This window comes from Poecilia reticulata, chromosome 7, assembly GCF_904066995.2.
Source record: "Poecilia reticulata chromosome 7, P_reticulata-male-v2, whole genome shotgun sequence".
In the NCBI taxonomy this organism is placed as follows: Eukaryota; Metazoa; Chordata; class Actinopteri; order Cyprinodontiformes; family Poeciliidae; genus Poecilia; species Poecilia reticulata.
Genome location: NC_088836.1, coordinates 9,394,044 through 9,421,608, shown reverse-complemented (window position 1 = coordinate 9,421,608; position 27,565 = coordinate 9,394,044). Strand labels below are relative to the sequence as shown.

At 42.1% G+C, this 27,565-nt stretch overlaps 1 protein-coding gene across 5 annotated transcripts in view; it reads left to right on the top strand.

Annotated features, from left to right (window-relative positions):
• bsna (bassoon presynaptic cytomatrix protein a) overlaps window positions 1–27,565 on the top strand; it is a 132,597-nt gene that overhangs the window by 93,381 nt on the left and 11,651 nt on the right. For 3 of the 5 annotated variants that reach the window (XM_081608806.1, XM_081608805.1, XM_008413235.3), the window contains 8 exons: window positions 6,027–6,485; window positions 8,806–14,178; window positions 15,714–15,878; window positions 17,231–17,487; window positions 17,773–18,709; window positions 21,235–23,734; window positions 24,576–25,070; window positions 25,897–26,249. In XM_081608806.1, the coding sequence (XP_081464932.1) occupies window positions 6,027–6,485; window positions 8,806–14,178; window positions 15,714–15,878; window positions 17,231–17,487; window positions 17,773–18,709; window positions 21,235–23,734; window positions 24,576–25,070; window positions 25,897–26,249 (10,539 nt within the window). Of the gene's footprint in view, window positions 1–6,026; window positions 6,486–8,805; window positions 14,179–15,713; window positions 15,879–17,230; window positions 17,488–17,772; window positions 18,710–21,234; window positions 23,735–24,512; window positions 25,071–25,896; window positions 26,250–27,565 lie in introns of all 5 variants that reach the window. The other 2 variants (XM_081608808.1, XM_081608807.1) reach the window with 2 other exon arrangements.

Sequence of the window (27,565 nt, the reverse complement as noted above, 5' to 3'; positions counted from 1 at the left end):
CGTAAACAAACTTCGGCCTGCCTTTGATTTGTCTGGCACAAAGGCAGATGTCTCTGAGCTGTTTTTTTGTTGTTGTTTTTTTTTCTTTTTCATCATGGAGTCTCTGATTGTTCTCTGTCCCTGAGCTGTAGAGAGAGAGAGTCCTGGCAGAAGAACCTTTCAAGTATAGTTTAATCAGCATGAGCCTCCATCCAGTGCATGGGAGCTGCTGGCCACTGGCTTTGTGTCTGACGTTTAGCACTTCTTATTGAAAGTTATTTGAACCAGCTGCTCTTAAGCTCTTTCCACATAGCAACCCATGTGTAAAAAGCATTGAAATTAATCCACTTTTTAATTGAGTCCCCTTAATATGTAACTGAATTTCGGGGTGTACTGTGGTGGCGCAGGGGTTAAGCGCAACCCACATATAGAGGCCTTGGTCCTCAACGCAGCTGTTGCAGGTTCGATTCCGGGCCTTGGCGACCTTTGCTGCATGTCTTCCCCCTTCTCTCATTATCCACTTTCCTGTCAATTAACTAGCACATAAAGGCCACTAGAGACAAAATATATATATATATGCAACTGAATTTTATTTTTATTTTTTGTATAGGCTTACAGTTTTTCTCAGTCACTTTGTTGAATTTCTTGAATTATTTTCAACGTTTTCAACAAAGGGTGGTGCATTTCTCAAAACAAATTTTTCAAACAACAATTAACCTTGGACTACTTGCAAAAGATAGTTTCTTCTTCTTAGACTCTTCTTCTGTTTTTCTCTTCTTCTCTCTGGCTGCTGTCTCTACCCAACTCTCTGTCAGAAATTATTTTCACTTCTTCTTTTCCACACATCGTTCTGCACACATTGATACATTTGGGCATTTTCTTTTTGCTAAAGCTGTTTTAGGCGCTTCAACAAAATTTGACAATATATTAAAACAGGAAGAAATAGCTCTGGCAATAAGTACCAACATCTCCGGGGGTATCTAGCCAAATTACATGAGCACAGACATAAACTGAGACAGCTTTAAACTAAAAACCATATGCTAATGAGATCCTCCTACTAGCGCTATTAGAAGAGTAAAGAAGTGGCACGTCAACCATATGTAGGTTTTATGTTGTCTATGTGACGAGTGCCTGCCTGGAAGTGAGGGGATGTGAGGGGATGTCACACACACACACACACACACACACACACGCACACACACACACACACACACACACACACACGCACACCCCCACACACACACCACACACACACGCACACGCACACACACACACACACACACACACCCCCACGCACGCACACACACACACACACACACACACACACACACACACACACACACACACACACACACAGCCTCCACTGCTCTGCCTCTCACAATAAGGTTACATAATTAAAGAGGCTCTGTTGAGCTGATAAAATGGAGAGAGGAGATTTTTTAAATATCTGTGAAATGGAAATGAAACCTGTTTGTGTTATATAACTGGCAGAACAGCTTCTGCTGTAATTCTCCCTCTTCCCCATGCGCTAATTCATTTCTCACCCTCCTTTTCCTCCAATACTTTTAATTCATCGCCTCCTTTCTGTGCTCCATGAGTTTCTTGTTTTCTTTTATTCGTTTTCCAAAATGATCCCCATTTGTTTTGTGTATTTACTTGTCCAGGTCACTATCCATAACTCACTTCCCTCTAACAGAGCATGTCTGGACTGATAGATGTGATTGATATGAATGAATGTTACATTTTCCTGTTTTTTTTTTTTTTAGATTAGTTAGAGGCATGAGATGAGTTGTGAGAAACGTACCTCATTTGCCTCACCTTTCCATGGTGTTTTGTAATTAGATGCTACCTATATTTTATCTGTTTAAACTTCCTGAACATGTTATAACATTATCGGGCCAACAAACAGGTTCCTTATGAGACATCAGCAGCACCTGGCTCCTGTCTTTCTTAGTTTGCCCCCTGATCTTCTCTTGATCTTCCTCCTTTTCCTGCTTCGTCTTCCTCTTCTGCCTCCAGATCAAGCCAGACTCAGCAGCGACTCATCCCATTTAAAGTGTGCGCACATGCACCCGCGTGCACACGTGGCGTCATTCACCCCAGCAGTTTTTCTTTTGCTCTCCCTGGTGGTGCTCCTCTCCACCTCTCTCCTCTTCCTCTTCTCCTCCCTCCTTCTGGAGAGCTCCGACCTGCACTTACACATGGATGCGAGCCATGTGTCTACATGTGTGTTTGTGCTTGTGCTGGAGTGTGTGTGCGCTATGCAGCAGAGCACTGCTTAAAGCATCAGCCAGCACAAGGGAAGTGTGCGATCAAGCAAAACAATGGCATTCTGGGTAAAAATAGCCCCTCACTCTGTTGGGGGTAGAAAAAAAAATAGGAGGCTGAGAGTGACAAACAGGGAGATGGAAGGGAGGGGAAGATTGGAGTCTAATGACTGTGTGCCGAAAAGAGAAATGAGATAAACTGTAGATGAAAATGTGCCTAAACTGAACGGAAACATGAGTTACTCAGAACGGAAGCAGCCTAATAGGAGAGTAGTGCTGTTGAAATATGTTTCCATAGCAACTGGTCTGGTGGCTATAAATGTACACAATGCACATGCAATAGTGTCAGACTATATTAAAGTTAATGGAGATCTGTTGACAGTATATATATAATATAATATTATATAGTATAGCCAATAATTTTACAACATGCTTTTGGGATGCGGCATTCTGTGACGTTTTTATTATTTGGAACATTTTGATACCAACATTATTTCTGGTTGCTGATTCCAATAAAACTGGATTTTTTATTAAAGAAAGTCAAAAACTGGCTGATGACATTACATAGTGACGCATACTGGAGTTATCTTTGAGCGATATTGTGTCTGTTGTCATCATCTGTTGGTCTTTGTGCTTTAGTTGTCACGTTGTCTTTATTTCAATCATTTTAACTTTGTTACTGACACTGTTCTATGCATTGTTTATTGTTTTTTATTTTATGGTTCCTTACTTTCACTTTTCTTTGTGTATTTGTTTAATTATTTTGGTTTAGGAAGACGGTTTTGTGTCTATCCTTTTGTGTTAATTAGTCATATTCCGTCTGCTCCTCTGATCACTTTCCCATGTCGGTCAATCACCTCCCTAGCAGTTAAAAGTCAGGCAATTTCTTTACATCCTTGTCATCATTGTTCATTTCCATGGTTCTGGTTTTACTGCTGGTTTTTCCGCTGCTTGATTTTTCCAGTCAGTGTTTCTCCAGGCCTGTTCCTGGCTTTGGAACGGTGTTCTTTCCACATTTACTCTAATGTTTTCACTGTGTTTAACAGATTCCTACAAATGAGACAGATTGTGAGCCAGTATAAATCCTCTAAAAGAAAATAACAGAACAGAAAACTAGCAGCACAAAAAGCATTTTAAAGGAGAGAATAAAATATAGCAATAGCCAACAAATGTGAGAGGAGAGGTAGATCTTGAATTAACGACATGAAGCCACTAAATGAAAAGAAAGTATAGCAGCTTGACATGTGGAGCGTTGTTGACATTGTTGGTGCCATGTAGGTTGTGTGGACACCACTGGGGCACTCTGCAGGATATTTCTTGCTCACAAACAGGTATATGTGTCGTTATCTGCTGGCTTCAAAACAAAAACAACAGTTGCAAAAAAAGAAAAAAAAAGGCCTCTGTAGTTTGAGAAGCCACTGAACAGATCGGCACTGGACATACATACTTGCGTAATCATATTTTTGCAATTTATTAATAAGAGTTATTATTAGTTTTAAGTGTGTGGGGTTTTTTGGTATCTTAAATAAGTCTGATGGAAAGTTATTAAAAGAATAATGACAGTTTTTTTCAACCATGCTCCCAAATGTACATATTTCTGAAACTTTATTCTTATTGTTTACATGTCATAAATAGATTTTCCAGCCAGTTCACTTCTTTTTGATCGTTTTCTGTTAATTTAATGCATCACTGAACAATAAAAATCATAGAATGTAATCACTACTTTGGCCGTCTCCTCATAATTAGTGATATTGCACAGGCAAAACCATCACTTATTAAAGGTGGGCTCTAAAGGATTGGGAGTCTGAGAATGGCTCCTAATCAGAGATGAGCACTCGAAAGGATTCGGAGAGAGATCGAGATAAAGGAGGCGCAGGAGGACGGAGAGCATCAGAGGGGAGTTACAGAAAGAGCAGGTGGAAAACGGCAGCGATGGTAGATAACTGTTGAAGAGAGAGTGCTGCATCTATCAATTATTCATTACGTCGGTAATACAGCCTCTCTCTTGCCCCAAATAACATTAGCTGTCCTGGATAGAGGCAGACACAGAGGCAGAGAATAAACAGATGGTGCTGGTGGGGGGTCAGAAGACATTGGAGACACTGAAAAGAAAGTTTAACATTACAATAACAACATGAACAGATAGTTATTTTTTTAATGCAAAACTACAACTAAACCTGACAGACTTTAACTAAATATGCTAGGTTGAAATGCATAAGGTGCATACTGCAAGAGTCAAATGAGGGCAGGAAATCATAAGGAATGAGTTTTTCATACAAATTTTCTGTCTGAATATGAAAGTTTTAGCTATTATTTGTGTTTGATTTTCACTTTAAACAAAAATCTGACATTTGTTGTTTACATGTTCAAAGTAAATATTTCATTCATTCGTGTGTATGAATTTACATGGCAACCAGACGGATGCGTAAATACGAATTTTAATCAATAGTGAAAAAAAATTGACATGTTTTTGTGATATTTGTTTTTACAATTTTTAAAACCAACATTTCCTCTAATTGCAGCAGTTTAGCTTTAAGCCCAGCCAACTATCTACTACTCATGTCATTTCAGGCAAGCGATGAGAATCATGACTGAAGACTGTTAAATGTTTAGTTCTGCTTTTATTTCAAAGTCATTTCTGCTCTTTCTGTGTCAGTTTGATGCAGCTTCCTAACACTTAGCAGTCTGTGAAGTGGTGTGAGTAAAAGCTAATGGGATGAAAATAGTGTGTAGCTGTCAGAGTGGCTTGGCCTTTCGGAAACTTGTGTCAGCTTAGTTCAGCCTGCCATCGTTCTGACAGCTCTGTTTCCAAATGAGATCTCCACAATGTACAGAAATGAGTCTGAGTGCAGTGTGTGTTAGTGGAAAAAATACCACAAAAAAGTGAAGAAGACTAATCTAAGTGTAAACTGTTTAATTTTGGCAAATTACATAAGTTGTATTTTGTGAAAGAGTGTGTATAAATATTTATCCAACTCTTTTTTTGGCACCTTATTACCAATTTCATAATACTTCTAATGATTACGTGAAGAGATCACATCTGACCATGACTGGTCAGACGTGACCATGATTGGCAAAGTCCAGCCCTGAAACTATGTAACACTGTGTAAAATATTTTCTTCCTATGATGTTTTTATCTATCAAAGAGTAAATATAGTACACATCACTACAAGGTAAAAACCTACTATAAAGTCATTAACACTGACATTAAATTATTAAACAGCATAATTTAATTATCTTATTACTTCTTCTTTTATCTGGCACAGGGGTCCGCATACTTTACAATTCAAAGAGCCATTTCTATCCTCGGTCCAGCTAAGTAAATCTCATTTAGACCTTTGGAAAAGACAACTTCTATTGATAAATAGGACAATTGATGTCTTTATTTTATTTTTAAATACACGAAAACTAGATCTAAAAGAATATTACTGGTACTTTAAGTGTCGTTCAATTACTACATGAAAAAACTGAAACCTCCATTAATTATATTCAAGTACATCTGCTGGTTCATTATTATTTTTACCCAAAGTTATTAGGAGCCACTTAAAAGGTCCGAGGAGCCATTTGCGGCTCCATGTTTTAGTCCGTGAAGCTTCATCAGCAGGTTCTGTAATTCAAAATGGCTGCCTGTGATGGCGAGCGTCTTCTCTAACCAAACAAACTGGGTCAAATGCTTGGTCAAAACTACAAAACCCTCATCTGTATGTGTGCGTATCTATTTCATGATTTAGAAATAAAAACTAATTACTTGCCTCTTGTTTTTTATTCTGTGTTCTTCAGAAGAAAGAGTGGTTATGTCTTAACTGCCAGACCCAGCGGCTGTTGTCTGGAGGCGGCCTTGACGAGCCTCCTCTTCCTGTCCCCCATGCCTCCCCGAAGCACCAACCAATGGGCTCACCTCATCACCAGACGCCGGCCAGTCAGCAAAGCCCTCTCCACAAGTCGACCACTCAGCAAGGACCCAAACCGGTCCAGCCGCAGGGACAAAAATCCCAGATGGGAACAGGCGTCGGTGGACCTACTGGTCCCACGCCCGCCAAACAGCCCACCGATGCCAAGACCACAACGCCAGCCACAGCACCAGTACCAACCACCGAGGCCCAGAAACCCACGAAACCAACAGAGGAGAAACCCAAGACGGAGCCTGAGAACCAAACTGCCAAAGAAACCAAACCTTCACAGAAGAAAGGGGAACAGATCACTCCAGTAAAGGAAATTAAGAAGTCAAGGCACTATGACGTAAGTTTGACGTTCTTTGTTCTTTGTTCTTTGTTCTTTGTTCTTTTTTTCCTTTGTTTAAAAAAAGGTTTGAATACTAAAGTACTGGAGGAAGAAACAGTAACGTGAGACCGTGCTGATATATTCAGCGTGACAGGATATATGTCATATATACATTACATATCTGATCCAACTTTAGAAAAAAGACTTGAGGGTGCTGTGGTGGCGCAGGGGCAAAGCACAACCCATGTATTGAGGCCTTAGTCCTCATGCTGGTGGTCGCAGCATGCAGCACCAGCATGAACCAGGATTCTGGTTCCAGAAACCTGGGATTCTGGAATCAGAATCCCAGGTTCCAGAATCCCAGAACCTGGGATTCTGGGAATCCCAGGTTCGATTCCCAGAATCGAACCTGGGAATCACCAGGTTTGATTCCCTGCCTGGTGAAATTTGCCGCATGTCTTCCCCCTCTCTCATAACCCTTTTTCCTGTCAAACTATTTTCAAATAAAGGCCACTAGAGCCAACAAAACATAAAAAAAAGACTTGACTAAATTACACCAGCTTCTGAGATATAAAAAGAGTCCCCTGAAAATGCAGGTAATTTCTGTTAAGGGTTTAAGCCTCACAATAGTGTATTTTGCAATATACATTTAAGTGAACTTATTTTATACATAAAAATATATATATATTTTTAAGTTTTGCTGGCATCATGAAAATATATATTTTTTAAAAGCTTCTCTACCTTGGCTTTATCTCAGCCATTATTCATTCATGAATATTTGTCATTTTCCTTTTTGTTTCTCTCTGTTATGAATTCATTTAAACTCATCATGAAATGTCAGAGCCCTCCAAAAAATGTTCAACCTTGTTCTCTTATTCAGATGAAATGAAATGCAAAACAAAGTTTTCTCACAGTTTGTTATTAGCGGGTATAGCTGTAGAGCGAATGTTTTGTTAGGTTTTCTTTCTCTTGGTCATAAAGGTTATGACGTTGGTAAAAGGTAAGATGATCCAGTATTTAAAGATGTACTGAAAATATGAAATTACTAACAGCCTTATAGACCTGTAACTAACAGAATAACATGCACATATATCCATTTCTTTAGAAAAGAACTAAATGATTTACAGCAATTTTTATCAAGTAAAGTTTTTTTTCTCATTGTGACAATTTCTTGTGTTGTTTGGGTATCTGGTTAGAAAAAGAAAGAAACTTTCCTGGCAAAGAAACCCTCCAGGGCTGTGTAATGTATTCTATAGGCTTGTATAAAAACCACATTTACCTTTTTTAGCTTGTTAAAGGTGGAAAAAGGCAATCAAATATTTTTATTTCATTCTCATTTTAACAAGGGTGACTTTTATAGCCATAGAAATCCATACAAAATTTGACCTTTCAGTGGTTTTGTGTTATTCATTTTGAGCTTGCTGTCCAAAAAGGTGTAAAGACTCAAAACATGTATTTTAACTGACTGTGTGATGTGAACATATACTAAAGCAAAATAACAACCATCGCTCATGTAATTTTATAGCAACCTCATTTGCATAATCGTTTGTTGTTTTTTCACATACCAAATCAAATCTCTTTCAAACGTTCATTAATAATGTATTTTAGATTTTATAAAGGGAAAAAAGTACATATCTGAAAACAATTGAGAGAGCAAACCTTCAGGTTTTTTATCATACATAAGGCATTTAGCGCCCGTCGTGTAGAATGTAAAATAACCTGTGGGTCCTCTTGCCTTTTCTCTTTGCAGCTCTATTATTGTGCGTATTCATTCATTTTAGAACATTTTTAAATCCAAAAAGGCTCTTACAATTAATCAAAAGTACTCTATTTTGATAAGTCGCTGTTTGGTTGTGCCAAATGTCCACATATGTGTCATAAAGAGCTTGAAAAAAGATGAGTGAAAGCTCACTGAAGGCTTTAATTTTATTTTCTAGTTGTTGGGTTCAGAGGTGCTTCCAGTTGCAAATTCTTTAGGAAATCTGAATACTAGAATGTTGTCCTGATATTTTAAGACATATATTGTTAATATGTTAATATATGTTAATATTTTTGTGGTGCTTGATACAGACGGAATGTGGACCTAATACACTATGATAATTTGATTAGTTTAGTCTTCTAGACATTGCAAAAAATACACTTTTTGTGCAAAACGTGTTTTTTTTTGCCATACTCCAAAAAACTAAGCTTATTTTATATCTAAAACAGAATCTCTTCAATTGTATTAAAAAAAAAATGCGTCAACAAAATTGTCAAATTTTTATTACTTTTGACCCAAACCATATAGCCAAATTTCACCACGTCTAATGCGATCTTTCTTTGTTTCTGTTCTCTGTAGGACACAAAAAACAACAGCACCCATGACTTGTCACGCAGCCCTCAGAGTCTCAGTGACACTGGCTACTCCTCTGATGGGATCTCCAGCTCACACAGTGAAATTACAGGTCTAATCCAAGAGGAGGAAATGAAGCTGAGTGAGAGGGGAATCAGTGGGCGAGGCTCTCCTCCAAGCCCCTCTGAAATCACCAAGCTGGAGAGCTCGATGAGGCCACTGCTGGAGAAAAGCCTCTCTGAGGAAAAGCCGGACAGAAGGGGAAGAAAGCACAGGGATAGAGACTTGGATGACAGAGGAAAGCATCGACCACGTTCCCTTTCAATTCCTCCAGATGCATATGATTCTGATGAGGAATTAGAGGATATACTGGAAGAAGAGGAAGATGGCGGGGACTGGGAGAGTAAACGGAAAGAGGGAAAGGAAGAGAGAAAAGAAAAGAAGAAGAAGGAAAAGGAAAAGGAAAAAGAGGCTGATCCAACAGAGATGACTGATGAGGAGTTTATGAGGAGACAAATAATGGAGATGAGTGCTGATGAGGACAACGAGGAGGATGAAGAAGAAATGGAGGAAGACGAAGATGAGGAAGATGAAGGTTACGGCTACCAGAAACCGAAGAAAAGCCACCACAAGCACATCATTTCTGACTCAGGGAAAGAAAAGAGACGGCTTCAGCACCACTCGAGTAGTTTTGAGGAAGAAACCAAGACCTCTGCCGATGTCTATAAGGGTTCTGTGGAGGAGGGGGAGGAAGATGTGATGGCGTCCCAAGGGGGGCTGAGGCGCTTCAAAACCATTGAACTCAACAACACCAACAGCTACAGCCGAGATATGGAGCTGAGCAATGAAAATGATCTAAATCTGGACCGGGAGCCAGAGCTGGAGATGGAGAGCTTAACCGGATCTCCAGAGGAGCGTTCTAGGGGGGACTATTCTTCAACTTTGCCTCCAACTTCGTCCTCATATGGTTCAGGACAGTCTCCAACATCCATCTCATCAATGGAGGAAGACAGTGACAGTAGCCCAAGCAGGAGACAAAGACTGGAGGAGGCCAAGCAGCAGAGGAAAGCACGCCACCGGTCTCACGGTCCCCTGCTTCCGACCATTGAAGACTCCTCAGAAGAGGATGAACTCAGAGAGGAAGAGGAACTTCTGAGAGAGCAGGAGAAGATGAGAGAGGTAGAACAGCAGAGAATAAGAAGCACAGCACGGAAAACCAAAAGGGATAAGGAGGAGCTGAGGGCCCAAAGACGCCGAGAAAGATCCAAAACACCACCAAGTAATTTGTCACCAATTGAAGATGCTTCCCCTACAGAGGAACTAAGACAAGCAGCAGAGATGGAAGAGCTTCATCGCTCCTCTGCTTCTGAATATTCCCCCCAAAGTCTGGACTCTGAGGCTGAGGGGTACGAGTCCAAAATCTACAAGTCAGGCAGTGAATACAATCTGCCTACTTTTATGTCTCTCTATTCGCCTATGGAGAAATCTTCCTCAACTACGACAACCACTGCTCCATCAACAACCTCCAAACCTCTGAAGAGTGCTGAGGAAGTTTACGAGGAAATGATGAGAAAAGCAGAAATGCTGCAAAAACAAGAAAAGCTACAGCAGCAGCAACAACAACGACATGGACAGTACTATGAGGAGGACATTAATGGACAAAACTACGACGACGACTATGACTATGAACAAGATCAAACGGGATATGACAACGAAGCGGCGGAAATAGAAAACGACATTTACGAGGAAATCCGACAAACATCTCAGAATATCACTAAGATGCAACAGGCCACAAATGAGCAAGTCGAGATTGAAATTGAGAGTTCTTTTGCAGATAAGCAGCTGCTGGACACAGGCTCAGCCTTTGCTAAACTACTAGAGCAAAGCAATGCTCTGTTAACTCCTGGGACAAGTCCTACCCAGGTCTCAGCGCCTGTCTCCTTTGCTGAGAGTGGAGGTCGAATACCAGACGTGAGAGTAAGCCAGCACTTCACTGCAAAGGATGGGCACAAAGACCGAATTAAAAGCCAAGCAGGAAAGAATGGCATAACTCCAACAGTGGCTGCTACCACCATTGCAGCTTATGGGGTTTATGCCAGAGACGCAGTAACAATTTCCCAAACAGGATCAAGCCACACTATGACATCAACCCAATCTGATACCTCACGCAGACACACAGGAAGTCTTGCCACATCCTCAGCTACAGTCTCAAGTGTATGTAGCAAGATTGCAGAGATTACCCAGGCCTATAGTCAAAGAGAAGTAATCACCAGAAGGATTGGGGAGACAAGAGGTGTTCAAGTGCAGGACAGCTCAACATCATCTGCTGAGAGGATTATTGAACCACGCTCTCCTAAGTATACTACCTATTACAGGAGCACGAGTCCTCCTCTCTCTCCATCACCACCGCCACCACAAAGTCCTATTCGCTCTCCTTCCAGAAGGTCTACTGCTGAGTTCTCCACACAGACCTTCAACTCAGCACTGCGAATGGAGCCAGCTGGTTCTGGGCCCACATCACCTGTGATGGCTCAGGGAACCCAAACAGCACATCGATCAATTTCCCCTAGGCTATATCGACAACAATCTTCCCAGGAGGCTCCATACTCCCCACCTCCAGGTCCAACTAGACCAATGACAGTGAACACGGCAACTTCTCCATTGTCCTCACCCACTCGATTTAGCCGTCAGTCAACATTTGATAGCTACTCTCCATGCGGCAGCCCCCCGGACACACCACCTTATCAACAGTCACCTACACACAGCTTCTATAGAGCGCAAAGAGTGGAGAAGGTGAATGTAGGGACAAGCATGGTCACTACTGCTGGCTTATACACCAGAGGGTCTGTGTCCATGGATAATATCTCCCTCTGCCGAATATCTACAGTCCCGGGTACCTCAAGGGTTGAGCAAGGCCATATGATCCAAGGTGGTAGTGTTGTAGATCTGAGAACTGTAACCCACTCAGCTCCCATTATTATGACTGATCAGGGAATGGACCTTACTTCCTTAGCTACAGAAAGCAGGAAATACCACGGTGGACCAGAAGGTTCCAGGCATTCAACAATCATACAACCACTGATTATGAATTTGAACACACAAGAGACCACCACACCTACCACTGTGAGTGTCACTGTGGCTGCTTCTATGTTTATGACCCAGCTAAAACAACCAGTGGTTTATGGGGATCCCCATCAAAACCGAATAGATCTAGGTCAGGGCATGGGCTCAGCGGTGTGTCTTTCCCAGAACAAATCACCAATTTCTCCTCCAACTGATCCTTCCATTCCAAAAATTGATGCAAAATTGGAAGATCTCAGCATACAACAAAGAGAATTGCAAAAACAACAAGAGAAGCTACAGAAACAACAAGAGCTCCTTGAACAACAGCTACAACAGCACCATCAGTTGCAGCAGCACCAACAACAGGCATCTGTTCTAGCCAAGTATAACCTCACCGGCCAGGTCTCACCTTTGGCTAAAAAAAATTTATTAGTCAGCCAGACTAGTACTGCATCTACAGTGGTCAGTGCTGTTTCACCAGTCATTAATCCTGAGCTTTACGGCACTGGTCCTGTTGAGCTGAAAGGGAAGCCCAGCCCACCTGGTTTGATGCAGGGAGGTAAATCACCACATAGTATGGTTGTACAAATGGATGGAGGGCCCGAGCCAGTAAGGGCATTGACTCAACTTGTGAAGGTAGAAGAAGGACAGGATGCAGTGGATTTGACAGGAGGCCAAATAAAACCTGACCAACCAGCTTGTTGTGATGTAGTTTACAGACTGTCATTTGGTGGAAATTGTGTTGGTGTCTCTGAGAAAGAGGGCATAAGGCCACCATCTGCCCCACCTATCACAGATGAGTCCGATCAAGAAAGACAACCTGGAAGGTACCATGAGTACCCAATGGACACACGTAAGGCTTACACGTTACCTTTTCCTGGTAGGCTTCAGCCTTCAATGTCTGATACGAACCTTGCTGATGCTGGCTTACAGTCATACCACTCTAAATATGAGCCACACCTCCAACAATCTGGTGAACTTGTCATGGACTTCACTGCTATGAAACAGAGCTATGGAGGATACATGGGCATGCAGTATGGTTCCTACACAGATTTACGTCATGGAGGAGACATTTCAGCACAAACGTTGCCGATAAGACGATATAATTCCTTGTCTAACATCAGTTCAGATTATGGTTATTCTGCTCGTGATATTGCAAGCTTCCAAGAAGCTAACTTGGCTCAGTACAGTGCTACAACTGCAAGGGAGATAAGTCGAATGTGTGCCGCACTTAATTCTATGGACCGATATGGAAGCAACCCAGACTTGCTGCAGTATGGCAGCTTAGGCAGAGGTACTGGTCCAGGTGCCTCCAGACTTGCAGCAGGTATTGGCATGAGGCAAAGTCTGATCTTTGGATTAGATGGAAAGCCTATGTCTCAAAATCAAGCTCTGACGAATCTTATCAATGCCAGGCAGGCTAGTCTGAGGGCCATGTACCCTGCTGCTATTAGGTCATCTGACGGAATGATTTACTCCACCATTCAGACCCCAATAGCTTCAACACTTCCCATCACCACCCAACCTGCATCAGTACTTCGACCTCTACTGAGAGGGGTCTATAGGCCATACGCTACTCCCAACATGACACCAGTGCCACTGGCCAGTCTCACCAGATTGCCCATAAGCCCAAGAATGCCCTTAACTGGGCAAGTACCACTTCGTTATCCAGCACCAGGTCTGCTTCAGACAGCTTCAGCCACTGCCTCTACCACTGTTGCTGCATCAACTTCAGCACCAGGAGCAGCCCTTGTGCCTGTGTCTTTGACAACCTCAAGCTCAACAGCCCAGGAGGAACCTGTTTACCTTGGTAAAGGTGCAAAAGTGGCATCAGAAGTCACTTCAGCACAAGGAGCGCTTGTCACTTTGACCGAACCGCAGCATCAACCAATAAACCTGTCCCACACACATCTGAACACCCAACAACAGAAACAAGTGACAACGGCTCAGCAGCCACAGCCTCCTCCTGCAGGTCACGTATACCCACCCTCGAGTCCAGCAATAACCCAAGGCTACACCCAACCTGCTGCAGGCCCATCGGTCCCCACTAGTGGCTTGCCCATTCCATGTGGTCTCCCTCCTTTCCCTCCACCTGGTGCAATACATAAAGAGGGTGAAACTGAGGCAGAGAGGCTTCACCGACAGCAGGAGCAGCTTCTGCAGATGGAGAGGGAGCGTGTAGAATTAGAGAAACTTCGTCAGCTGCGACTGCAAGAAGAGCTTGAGCGCGAAAGAATGGAGCTGAAGTTCCACAGGGAGAAGGAGCAAATTCTGGTGCAGAGGGAGTTACAAGAGCTGCAAAACATCAAGGAACAGGTATAGGGAAAATCAGGATTTGTAATTAAGAGTTATGTAGTGGTGTTGATGTCTTTTTTTGTTTGTTGCCTTTTTGTTATTTTCCTGATTTGAATGACTTATAATTTTTCAAGTGGTTTTACTGATGTTTTACATCAGTTATTGATTAACAAGCAATTTTGTGTATCATTTAATGTCAGCATGTTTTTAAGTTGACATTTTTAATTATCTTTCAAAAGATTTTTTTATTTGTTTTTTTTTGTATTCAAAGAAATATTAAATAGTCCTTCAAGTTGTTGATTAGACACTGATATAAGAAAAAAAAACAATTCCTTGTGTAATAATTCTTGATTCATTTTGAGTCAGAAATTATCTAGCCTGAATTACGAGGTGACAATTGTATGTTTTGCATGCTGTTCTGTGTTATTTGAATGCTGTTACCTAGTGTTACCCCGGTGTCTATGCCTGCTGATTCCTTGGTACATACAATTCATATGATGTGGAGCTTTTACACCTTAGGAAGAACAACAGTAATAACAGTGGAATTGATCTAAATAGAGATTGCAGAGTTTTTTTTTCTGTGTTGGTTGTTGAGAGATTAAATTGTTTTCCTGGACCACTATATAAAATAACATTATGATTAAAATACTCTATTTTTACTCTATATTCTTTGAATGTATTTGCAAGCTCAACTTAGACCCCTATGTTTCGAAGCATGTTTCTGAAAATGTGAAAATTGTTTAAGAAGATCTCTGTTCCTATTGGCTCACCATCAGTAATACGATAGTGAGTTTCACTGTGGAAATGGAATTCCGCCTATGTGTGTGCATGTCCGTTGTATGTATATGTCTATCAGACATGATGAGCCTGAACTCCTGTCACATTTTTAATTTGTTCTGAGTTAAGTAAGTTAACATTTAAGAGCATATTTAAATTAATTCCTCATTTCATCTAATAAAATTTTAAATATGTTTTTCAAAAAAAAAAAAAAACTAAGAGCTAACATAAGCATTTTCTTCTTTTTGTTAGAACAAGCAGTTGAAACTCTTTCAAGTTAACTCTGTAAAACAGGTGAAGCCCCCCTAAAGAGAATGAACTACAAAATGAATGTTTGATTAATATACATTTCATAACATACGATAGGAACAAAAGCCTAACCCCTTCTCCTGCACTAATCATTTGAGCTGCAAAGAAAATGCTTCAAATATTTAATATGAGCATTGTTGCAATACTGGTAAGAATTACCAGTACATGCTGCACTTTGTTTCAGTTGCGCTTCAGTTCTCTAACTAACTTGGAACCATTCTTTAGCTAATCCATCAGCATAAGAGCTTCATGTCACATTTGCTTTCGAGAATCTTGCTTTGCATTTTTTGAAAACCGGTGATCTTAATTACAACTAAATCATGGCCTTTTGTATCTCTCTTTTGTTTGTCTATCTATTCTCATTATTACCACCTCACCATCTTTTATTTTATGTTTTTGTTTCGTCACCTTTTGGTCTCCTCTGTTACTGTTCTTCAAATGTCTCCATGTTTGTCTGTATGTGCGTTTAGGTATTACAGCAGCAGCAGCAAGAGCGCGAGAAACAACTTGTTCTCCAACGAGAGCAGTTGGCCCAGCAGAAATCCCAGCTCGACCAGATACAGTCTTTGCAGCAGCAGCTCCAGCAACAACTACAAGAGCAGAAGCGGCTGAAAACTGCTGCTCAGACCATGCAGGTGAGGAATTTCTACAACTTTGATAGATGGTTTTCAACCTTCAGGGTGCATTCGCACCAGCCCTGATTAGTCCGCACTAATCAAACACTAGTTCGATTGTCATGAAAGTCTGGTTAAGTTGGGAAAGTTTGAATGAAATGAAACTCTAATGTGGACCAATAAAGGCAAAAGTTTGCCCACCTGCAGTCCTAGGCTTTGGTTCATTTGAAGTAAACTGGTGCAGTTTAAGTGCATTTATAAATGCAAGAGGACTAGAGGCTGCTCTAAAAGCAGTGTATGGCCTCATGGTGTATTGCCTTCTGGTTAAATACTAGCAAAACAAATGCATGACTGTAGCACTACCAGGAGAAACGGCTAGTGGTCTTTTTGCAAAAGACAACTGAGAAATCCTACAACTGTTAAAATCTGATGTGACTCCATTTTGTTTACATTTTGTGAAGGATGAAGTTGCACTCAGTCTTCTTCAGACGTTTTTGTGTTGTTTCCTTCAATGGTTCTTGGTGCGTATGGCATTTCTCACCAGCATTTGTGACAACATACACGGATAAATTGTCTCTCCATCTTTGCTCATTCTAAATGTGTTCTGCCAGTTGAGGTCAAAAAGCTGGTGAAATTATTCCATGTCTTCAGGACCACTGGTACACAGTCATGTTGATAAAGGAAAGGGTCATTCCAAAATAAAGTTGTTCAAAATGTCTTGGTATACTAAAGTACTAACAATTCCTTCTTCTAAAAACTAAGATTCTAAGGCAATATTTGACCTCACTCATCGACACACAATGGTAGAGTTGCTGTCAGTCTGTGTCGCCACCCTTTTGCTGTAAGACTAACACTTGTACCTGGTGACTGGAGATAATGCACTGGTGGCATCCTATCTTGGTAACTCTAACCCTGAGAGTGACCTATCCTTTCACAAATGTTTGTTTTTCAAGGTGCTGTTTTACACCTGTGATGATGGAAGTGGTAGACATGCCTGAATTCAGTGATTTGAAGGAAATATCCAACACTTTTTACAATATAGTGTACGGTATATCAGATGTTTTTAGTTCTGACATTGTGAATGACTGAAAACTGTACTTTGTCTTTATAAATCTTGTCCTGTAACTTTTTGAATTATTCTATTTCAGTATTTCCTTATTGGTCATAGATATTTAGAGCTGAACTTCATAATTTGGCTCTATTTTTGCAAGTGTCCTTTTCAGTGTTGCTTTGCTTTCTTTGCATATTGTTAGCTATCTGCGTTAATTTTTGGGAATCTATTTATGAGAAAACGAAACGATTACTATTTGACAGGTTCGTTTTCAAAAACTTTATAGTCTTGGTAGTTCTAATCAATGCGCTTTTGCCAACAGCTGGATATGACCGGACAGCCACTGCATCCCTACATAGACTCTCAGATGAGCTCGCGCTCTCTCCCTAACTCTTCCTCAGAGATATGTTTGAGGAATCAGGATGAACAGCTGGAAGCCAGAGCTGGTATGAGGAAACATAGCTCCATGAGCAGGCTGACCCGAGACACCTCTGATGGAGATGGTGTGATTTTCTATGGCTCCCCTCGCAGAATTGTGGATAGTTGTGTACAGACTGATGACGAAGACGGAGAAGAGAGGTAACAATATATTTTTCTTTTTTTTTTTGAAGTGAGTAATGGGATACCCTCCCTGGCTATGAGTATGTAGGTGGTATGGCATAAGGATGACTGTCTGTGGGTAGCACAGTAAGTGCTTCCCACATCCCAATCCTCACTATACACCATCAAAGAATTTTTTTTTTTTTTACAAGCAAAACCCCCTAATTTTTTAATAGTTGTATCTAACATAAATATCTACGCAGACCTTAATATCTACAGATTGTTTTCTTCATGCCCTGTTCTGCCTTTTCCCTGCACCACCAGGTACATGATGCGTCATCGTACCAGGAGGCGCGGTCGGAGCGTTGACTGCTCCGTCCAGACAGATGACGATGAGGATAAGGCTGAAACGGAGCATCCAGTTCGCCGCAGACGCTCCCGGTTTTCCCGCCACGCCGAGTCCACGGCAGCTGGCACCAGCACTGCCTCGACAACCACCTCAACTACTGACACCAAAGCTGACACATCCAAGATAGTTTCCTCCAGCATCGCTGTCCAGACCATCAGGGAGGTGTCCTGTCAGACAGAAGCTGAGCACCTAGGAAGAGTCTCCCCGGCAATCCATGTGACATTACCAGACCCTAATAAAGTAGAGATTGTACACTACATCTCTGGACCAGAGCGCACACAAAAAGGACAATCTCTCGCCTGCCAGACTGACTCAGAAGGGCAGTCGCAGGGCGTTGTAGCTCCACAGCTAACAGTGCCGACTACAGTCAGTCCATATTCTTCCTCTGCTGGTACTGGAACAGGGCCGTCCAGTTCGGCTGACCTTCACGCCCAACAGCGCCAGCAGCAACACATTGCAGCGAATGCAGCAAAATTTGAGCGACGTCGTCCTGACCCATTAGATATCAACTATCAGCCTCACAACCACCTTCACAATGAGTCCATCTCCAGCCTCATCCGGCAGCAACAAACCACACCGAAATCTCCACAGGTCCTCTACTCTCCTGTGTCGCCAGTGTCCCCACACCGCCTGCTGGAGACCTCCCTGTCAAGCGAGAGACTGAACAAGGCCCACGTCACACCTCAGCAGAAGTCTTACACAGCCGAATCCCCCCAGCGACACCCATCTGTTCCCCGACCCATCAAGAGCACCCATAGGTCCATGTCGGACCCCAAGTCCCTCAGCCCAACCACAGATGAGCACACCAAGGCCAGGCTGTCTCTGTATCAACAACAAGCACTCCAGAGCCAGGTAAAGTCACTGAAGCTAAGCCGATGCTCTAAAAACCTGTTAAAAAGTGATGAAAGCAGATGTATGGGTTGTATTTACTCTATTCTAAGAGTTTTATAAAAAAAAATTTCCTTGAGATTGTTTAGGAACAACAAGGTCTTTGCTGTACACAAAAGCTTTTCAAGTACTCCTTTGCAGTATTCAAAGAACTGGCCTTATCATGCACTGATTTTGAAAGCTATTACAATAGGGGAATTACAGCTGTGTGAAAGAGGTAGTAGCAAGTCCTCAAAATGTTCTTATTGATGAAATTTCTTAACCTCATTTCTTTGTGTTTGTTCGTTATGTGATGTCACGCCAGTTCCCAAAGTTTCAGGTTTAGTTCTCAGGACCCCCCTTCGGGTCCTCTGTAGAATTAAACAAAACAACAAAAACAAAAGTAAAGTATATTTATGCCATTCAGGGTATCGTTTTACCCCTGTTGAACTGACTTATTAGAAATTCTTGTGTACTGAGAAAATTGTCAGGTTCTGGGTGTCTTCTACTTATTTTTAGGTGAGAAGCTGAAATGTTTGGGAATGACTGGAATGGATAAAAGGCTAGGGTTTTAACATGCCTCTTTCTTGGTGATTCCATAAAATAACTTATGTGAGTGTTATCACCACATGAGTCTTGTTTCAATTGAAAGTACAGTATATTTATTAAGCTGAGCATGTGCTTGTCAAAATTTCAATTTGTCACAATCTTCTGAGTATGTTTTCTCTAATCTTTTGGATTTCTCTCAAATGTATGTACTATATTAACTTGTAAAGGGAATTCCACCACGTTATAATTTTTTTAGGTGCTTTATCCATGCATTCCCTACAAATAAATTCAGATGTTACAAAGTTAATAATTAATTGTTAATTATTAATCCTGACATTTTCTTGACAATACTTTTTAGGCCAAACAAAAAAAAATCTAAATCATCTTTGACTGTAACAGTGACATAAAATCCTTTAAAATTTCATACATTTCTGGTCATTTCTGTACCATTGACTTTGCTTACAAGCAGGAGCAGCACAACTTCGCAAATGTTTATGGATCACATGTGATATTATAGTGTATTTAGGAGCATCCAAGAACGCCGTACAGTGGCAGCATTAAATATCTGAATGTTCTAAGACAAATTGGGAAACATCCTTTATTCAGTAAACGATTGAATCCATTTCATTTTGTCGTATTTGCTAGAATTTATCTATTTTTGGTCAAAATTTTAATATGGAAAATGAAAATTCAACTACTTTTATGTGCCTTTTCTTCCTCCCAACTCCATATGTGTCAGCTGGGTGTATTTTTAGCCCTAATCTCAAAGATCATAAGAATAATAGGAACCAAGGAAGTTTTATTTTTATGTTGACACATTGTCATCTATTTGCACACTTAAAACACCAGCTAACATGGTTGTTTGATGGAATATGTGGAATTTATCTGAAAGGGAAGATAATAACTCATCTTCAAAACAGTGTGCACCCATTACAGTTGTGGCGTCATTTATTGGCGTAACAGCTAAAAAGTTACATTATTGAGAAGTGCAAAAATCAAAGACCTTACCAACCTTATCTAAAAATGATTGTTGTAAAATGTTATATCGTTCTGTAGATCATGATAGTTATGAAACATAATATATGTAAGAGTAAGTTCATCAGAGATGGGGTTTTTTCTGCAGGGGTGAAAAAACCTTCAATGATTCAGTGCTCTTGAAATTCATTTTTACAGGATTATTTTCTTTCAAATTGAATGTATGTTGTTTCATAAATTATTAAAACTCTAGAGTATTCAACAAAACTGTATCAGAGCTGACACTAATTTTCTTGTTCCTGTACGTCTTCTAACAAACTTCACTCTTGTTTCCTGTTGTCTTTGTCTGTTTGTCTTTATGTGTCTCCTTTGTCGACCTTGGTCTCTTGTTGCATCCTTTCTTTGTTTCCTCTCTTCCTTGATCTTTTTCTCCATTTGAATTTTCTTCCTTTCTTTTGGTCCCACTTTGTTGAATATTAATTCTGTTTTGTGCACATTTATTTACTTTTTTCGTTATTCTTCCACCGCTGTCTACACTGGTTGAAAACATTCTTGGATCACTTGGATGTTTTGGTACACACTTTATTATTATTTTTTTTTACCTTTTTTGGGGTTTCTTCTCTTTATTTGTTCCCTTCATCCCTTCTCATCTTGTTGTTTTCCCAAAACCATCCCTCTTTGTTTTTCTTCACTTTCTTGTCTGCATTATCACCTTGTCCATCTGTGTCCTTCTTCCTGTATTTTCCTCATTCTCATTCTTGTCGATCCAATATTCTCACTTAATTGGGCAAATCTATTATCTGTAATTTTCCATTAATTGTTAATTTTAAAATTAACCTTCTCAATGTCACATCCCATCAACTGTTCCTTGTGCACCTCATTATTTCCCCCTCAAATGCTCTCCATGGTTTTTTTTTTTTTTTTGGCCTCCACACATTTTCCCACCTTTCCTTCCCCCTCTGCCCTTTCTCTCTCTCTCTCTTCAGCTGGCAGCCTTACAGCAAAGCTCTTTGCTTCGGAAGGTTAAGCGAACCCTGCCCAGCCCTCCTCCAGACGAGACTGCTACATCAGCTCACTTGACCATGATGACACCTGCCCAACAACAGATCTACTTGTCCTCCGTGCCCAGCCTCAAGCCCAGCTCAAGGTCTGGCCTGGCTGCTAAAGCCAGCCTCCTCAAAGATCTCACCCACGAGCTGAAAGCTGTGGAGCAAGAGTCTACCAAGCTTAGAAAACAACAAGCTGAACTGGAGGAGGAAGAGAAAGAAATTGACGCTAAGCTGAGATACCTGGAACTGGGAATTCATCAGAGGAAAGAGACTTTGGTAAAGGAGAGGGAAAGAAGGGACATTGCTTACCTCAGATGTATGGGGGACACCAGAGACTATATGTCTGACAGTGAGTTGAATAACTTGCGTTTAGCAGCTGCTGCTGCATCACATGAGGCAAATGGGCTACTAACAACCAGACCAAGCACTGCTCCACTTAGCCAATTTACCAGTGACCTCAACACAGCAGCCCAGTACCCACCAACCTCATCCTTCCTCTCTTGTCAATATCCCCAGTGCCAACCACCAGCACCATCTCAGCAATCAAGTGTGCCATACCAGTCATCCACATTCAACCAGCCTCCTTACCCAACAGTGTCGCAGTCACAGGCCCTGCCACAGCCCATGACCCTTCAGAGTCATCCCCCTCCTCCTGGACCCACCTTTCAATCTCAAACATCCTATCCTTCCCACACCTATCCACAAGCTCAGCCCCCATATCCCCAAACTGATACGGGGTTACCATCTGCACCTCAACCTCAGCCTCCAGCAGGGCCTACAGGTTTTGGACCTGCACCACCTGGTCAGCCACCATACCCCACCCACAGCTCACCTTATCCCAGCGCTGTGTCCCCCTACCCCACCCAGACGACTCCGTATCCTGGGCAACCCCAAGCTGATATTCTTACCGTTCACCCTGGAAGACCCAGACAGACATCACTTGCTGAACTTGAACATAAGATGCCAACCAACTATGAGACTATCAGCAACCCAACAGTTGTGGTCACGACCACAGCCCAAGATGCTACCTTTTCCAGTGCAGCCCCAGCCTATGGTCCGTACACGGGAACAACAACAATGCCAAGCTCCTATGGGCCGTATGGATCTGCACCTGTTTCCAGCAGTTATGGTGGTTACGCCACAGTGCCTCCAAGCACTTATGGTCCATATACATCAGCCCCAGCTAGCTCATATGGCCAGTACACAACAACTACTGCTAATACATATGGCTACACCACCACCACAGCCAGTTCTTATGGACAGTACACTTCAACAGTTTCCAATGCCTATGGGCACCCTGTAGACAGTCCTTCCACCTACAGCACAGCAGAAGGAATGTACGGGGCTCCTGGTTTAGAGCAAAACATTCCAAGGAACTACATGATGATCGATGATGTGAGCGAGCTGACGGCAAAGGACGGGCTGGGCACGACAGCAGGGGACATGATGCATCATGGCAGTAGCGGGCGTTACCCTGGCGACATCCATGGCCATGGCAGCACATCTGGCAGCACGGCGCGTGGAGGAACTGGCAGCTCCCCCTACGGCAGGGCACCTGAGGAGGAAGCAGCGATGCAGGATGAGCTGTACGACCACCACGGCAGGGGTAAGAGCAGCTACAGGCACGGACCTCTAGGGGGCAGCAGCAGCAGCGTGAGCACTAGCATGGGTGGGGGATCCCCCTATTTCTATGACTACGACTACAAACTTGCCAGCATCCGCGCCGGGGTACAGAAACCTTTGGCGTCCTCCAGAAGCCTTCTGGCCCCCGCTGTCATGTCCTCCAAGCGCAGCAAGCACAGGAAGCTGGGGACTATGGAGCAGAAAATTTCAAAGTTTTCCCCAATAGAGGAGGCTCGAGATGTCGAGGCAGATTTGGCCTCCTATTCTGCAGGTGAGGCTTACCCCTCATCTCACATTCGAGGGCGCCAGCTGATCGAGGATTATGGCTTCAAGAGGAGTGCTTTTGATGGCACCAGTGGCACAACTCATGGAAGTCGACACTATGGTATGATGGTGGATGAGGACGATCGGATTTACTACACCTCAACTGGCCGCTCCCGCTCCCATGGCTACGGCATGGACAAGATCTCAGCCAGAGATTACCATAGCTATCGAAGCAGATCCTATGAGAGAGACGACCGCTCCTACCGTTCTGGCTACAAAGGACGCCATCCAACTCGGCAATACTCTGAGGAGGAGAGCCCACTCAGCCCTTTGGGGAAATTCATGGGTTCTGGGAGATCTTCAAGCTTAGGTCGTGACCCATATGACGGTCGCAGCAGTAGATATTATTACTATTATGGCAATTATGGTTCCAGTCACTCGCTGCCAGATGTTCAAGACCATATACGGGACCTTCCCCGGACACATGTCTACAAATCGGATGATACATACATTATTGATGATTATCATTGTGCTGTGTCAGACAGTGAAGGTAATTGTGGGAGCTAAATTCCCACAGTCTCACTACCCACTACTGCTCCCACCGTTTATCTAAACGTCCCCCACCCACCCAGAAGCTAGCTTAGCAAAATAACAAAAAAAAAAAAACAAAGGACAGAGATAGTCGTTGCATGTCAGTGTTTTCTTCGTCCTGAGAGTTACTTGGAGCTCTATAAGTCGTGGACTGCTGTCTGTCTGTCTGCCTGCCTGTCCGTCCTTCCGCCTGTCCGTCCAGCCGTTTCTTTGTTCGACAGTCGCATGGTTCTTCAGCGTGGTCGTCTTTGTCTTCACAACACTGACTGACTTAAGAGGTCTTTGCACGACAGCAATAGTTTTTTTCCTTCAACATGTTATTGGCTCTGTTGCACTGTTAATGTGTTTTGATATAAAAAGTTTATGTCAACACTGCAAAATGTTGTCCAGACAAGATTTTCTATATTCCGTTTGCCAAATGAAGCTTTGTTTAAAAGTCTTCCATAAAAAAACAGAACAATACTGACTGTTTGAGGAGAAAAGTTTTAACTGATTTGCAAGTTTCCTCAAGCAGTCAGTGAGTAAAAGATATGTAGCAAAAAGATCTGCTGTATTAGACAGTTTTGCAGTGTTTAATATGTCCTGTTTAACTTGTCTTGTACTTGTGGAGTAAATTTGTGCATGAGTGTAAAATTTTACTTTTTGCCTTTCTTTCTGTGTCTTCCCCTACCTATTTTTTTTATTTTTTTTTTTTTGGCATGCGGTTGGTCTTCCTTCTGCCCTCTTCCTTCTTACAGCCTGCATGCCGCTCTCTCCAAACGACATGGAGATTGATTGTGATCTGCTCTCGGTTTCCAAAGCCTACCATCTGGGCCAGGAAGAAACTGACTGGTTTGAGAAACCACGCTCCAGTTCTCGACACTACGGCAGCAGCCACTCTGGAAGAAGTCGGCATGGTGTCAAGCACACCTATCATGATTATGATGAACCTCCTGAGGAGGACCTGTGGCCGCAAGATGAGTACAGCCATGGTGGGCGGCATTCATCATCACGTGACCACAGGCACCATGGCACCTCTAGCCGGCACTCTTCCTCCCGTCACTCAGATGAGCCGAGATCCTCGAGGTCATCTAAGGGGCATCCCAAAGAACCGTCTATGCGCCATGACCCCTCAGGACGTTCTTCATCTTCAGGAAGGCGTGGTGAGTCCAGGTCTGGAGGGTATCACTCTTCCGACTACTCCAGGGATCCGTCTGGACATCATCACGGCCAAAGGTCTTCCAGGCAGGGAGATCCACACAGGTCCTCACGCAGCAAGTCCCAGGGCCAAGTGGACATGCAAGGCCAACCACCAGGTAAACGGGGTGCACCTGTAAATCTGATGGAGCGAACAAAAGTCACTTCTTGATAGCTGAAGTTTAGACAATGCCTACATTCATATGTAAATATTTAAACATATATTTTTTTAAAGAATACAAAAATAGTTTGAGGAAAAAAATTTAAATTGAAGTAAAGTTTTTGCTGTCTACCAAAGATAATACTTTGCCAAGACTTTGGCTTGATAAGCAAAGGAAACAGATTACATCAGTAAAAAACCTTTAAGAGTATTTTTGGTTGATCATCCTGGATAGATCAACAAGATTGGGGCGAAAGGGAGAAAAATTGCAACTTCATTAATAAATTCTGATTCAATCTCTAAACATTGATAGGATCCCCTTTTAAAAATCCTGTCTGAGGCAATAATATTTAATAGCCTTTGCTGTTGAGATTAATTTTGATGATTTTTTTTTTACAGTCAACAATCCCCTCAGGGATCAACAATTTTTAATTAACAACATCGAATGTAACTTTTCAAAGGATAAGTTTTCCCTGAAGGCATCATTGCAGATGTGTTCATAGCGGTGTAGTAATTAAATCACCAGTTTGATCTTTGGATACAACCCTTGTTGTTCATTGTTGTCTCACTCCTGCTGCTTCTGCTAAAATGCTTCATTTCAAGAAAAAATATTAGCAAAAGAAACCCTGCACTGTAATATGGACTTCATTTCAAAAAGGGACAGATGATCCCATACCGTTTTTTTTATTGTTATTTTTATTTCTGACTTTATGTCCTCCTTTGTAATAAGATGAGTTTTTGAGTTGCTTTGGTTTAAAATAAAACACTTTTTTACCTTTAAATAGGCTCCTCCAGGTCCGGCAACAGTATTGGGCGAGTTCAGGGCTCTGCTGGTGGGCCTCCAGGATCTGGGCGACTAGGCGGTCCCGGTTCACAGATGGATGGGACCCAAGGACAGAGGACTCAGCTCCAGCAGCAGGCCCAGACTGCTGTAGCCAGACCAGGACAGCCTGGCACAACAGCAACCACAGGCCTTCAGCAGCAGCCACCAGCCCAAGGTCAAGGCATGGGCATGGGCATGGGGATGGGCATGGGCATGGGTCAGGCCCAGGCCAAACCAGGGCAATTGGGACCAGCAGGCGGGCCGATGGGCCAGGCTCGACCAACTGGTACAGCAGGAACCACACCGCCCACCATGGTGAGTAATGGGAACAAAACCCGAGGAGTCTCCAACAGCTCACATCTGCACCCCGTTTTATGTCCAATTTCCTGTTAACAGTTCCAATTTCAGTTTTCTAACAAACAAGAAAATACAAGAACTGAACTGAATTAAACTTAGGATTGTGCTGTCAGGACAAAATGTTTATGGAGTGGATATACTATGCTGGTTTTAGCATCTAAGAATTATTAAAACACAATGCCCTGACTCCTTTTGTATATATTCTAGAGAGTGTGGACACTTTCCTTAGGTTTCCAGTAAGCTTCCAGTATTTTGAAATCCTGCATGACCCATTGAGGTTGAAAGTATAAAACAAACTTCTCTTACTCTTTCAGCTTTCCTGTTCTTATCTGAAAGTCTCATTCTCTCACGCAGAATGAATGAGCCAGAGTCGACATGCAATAAACAGCTTCTCTTTAAGATTGCTACAGCTACGCTCCTGCCATATTTTCATTTTAAACACATCACTGATAATAAAAAGTACTAACTCCTTCGCTCAGTCATAGCTTCAGCATCGAAGTTTGTTGGTGTCAGTGCAATCTTGTAAAACTTCTAAATACAATCACTGAATGGAAAGAAGTTGATTTTTCTGTTTTTGTTTTCTAATTTCTGATTTTTGTTTAGTTCATATTGCGTTTTTTCCTGAGGTAACAAAACGAATTTTCTTCATCAGATCTGCTTCTTGGAAACCAACACAGCAAGCTGTTTTGCTTAAAGTTTCCCTTCTGCTCCTTTAGTCCGCTTTTACGATCATCTCTCTTGTTTTGCTGTCCCCCTATTTCTACCTGCGCCACTTTTGATAAGAGTTTCCTGACAACCACCCTGTCCAATTTCAGATAGTTTATTGAAATCCTTACGTGCCTCTGCTGGCAGACCTTATCTAACACCGTGATTAACACGGAGAAAGCTGATAACCCAATGCAGCTGATTCACTGTCTGCTAGACGACCAAGAAATTGGCACTCAAGATTTCTCCCTGCAACAATCCATTCCTGCATTTACTCCATCAATCCATTCAAAGCTATTTTTCAGAAGGAGTGTGAGACTTTGATGATTACACTTTAAATAACATCCAGAACAGGCTGATGATTTTGGTTTTAGTACATCTGAATGCTGTCTATATTCACAGGATGCCGTCCAAAATTACCCAAGATGTTCCCATTTACTGCATCTTCTTTGCAGTTTTTTCGCTCCTGCTTTATTAATTAAATTAGATGCCAATGCGGGGTGCAAATAATGCCTGAAATCTGTAGGTTAATGTTTACTAACTGACTGCATATTTCTGATATGTCAATA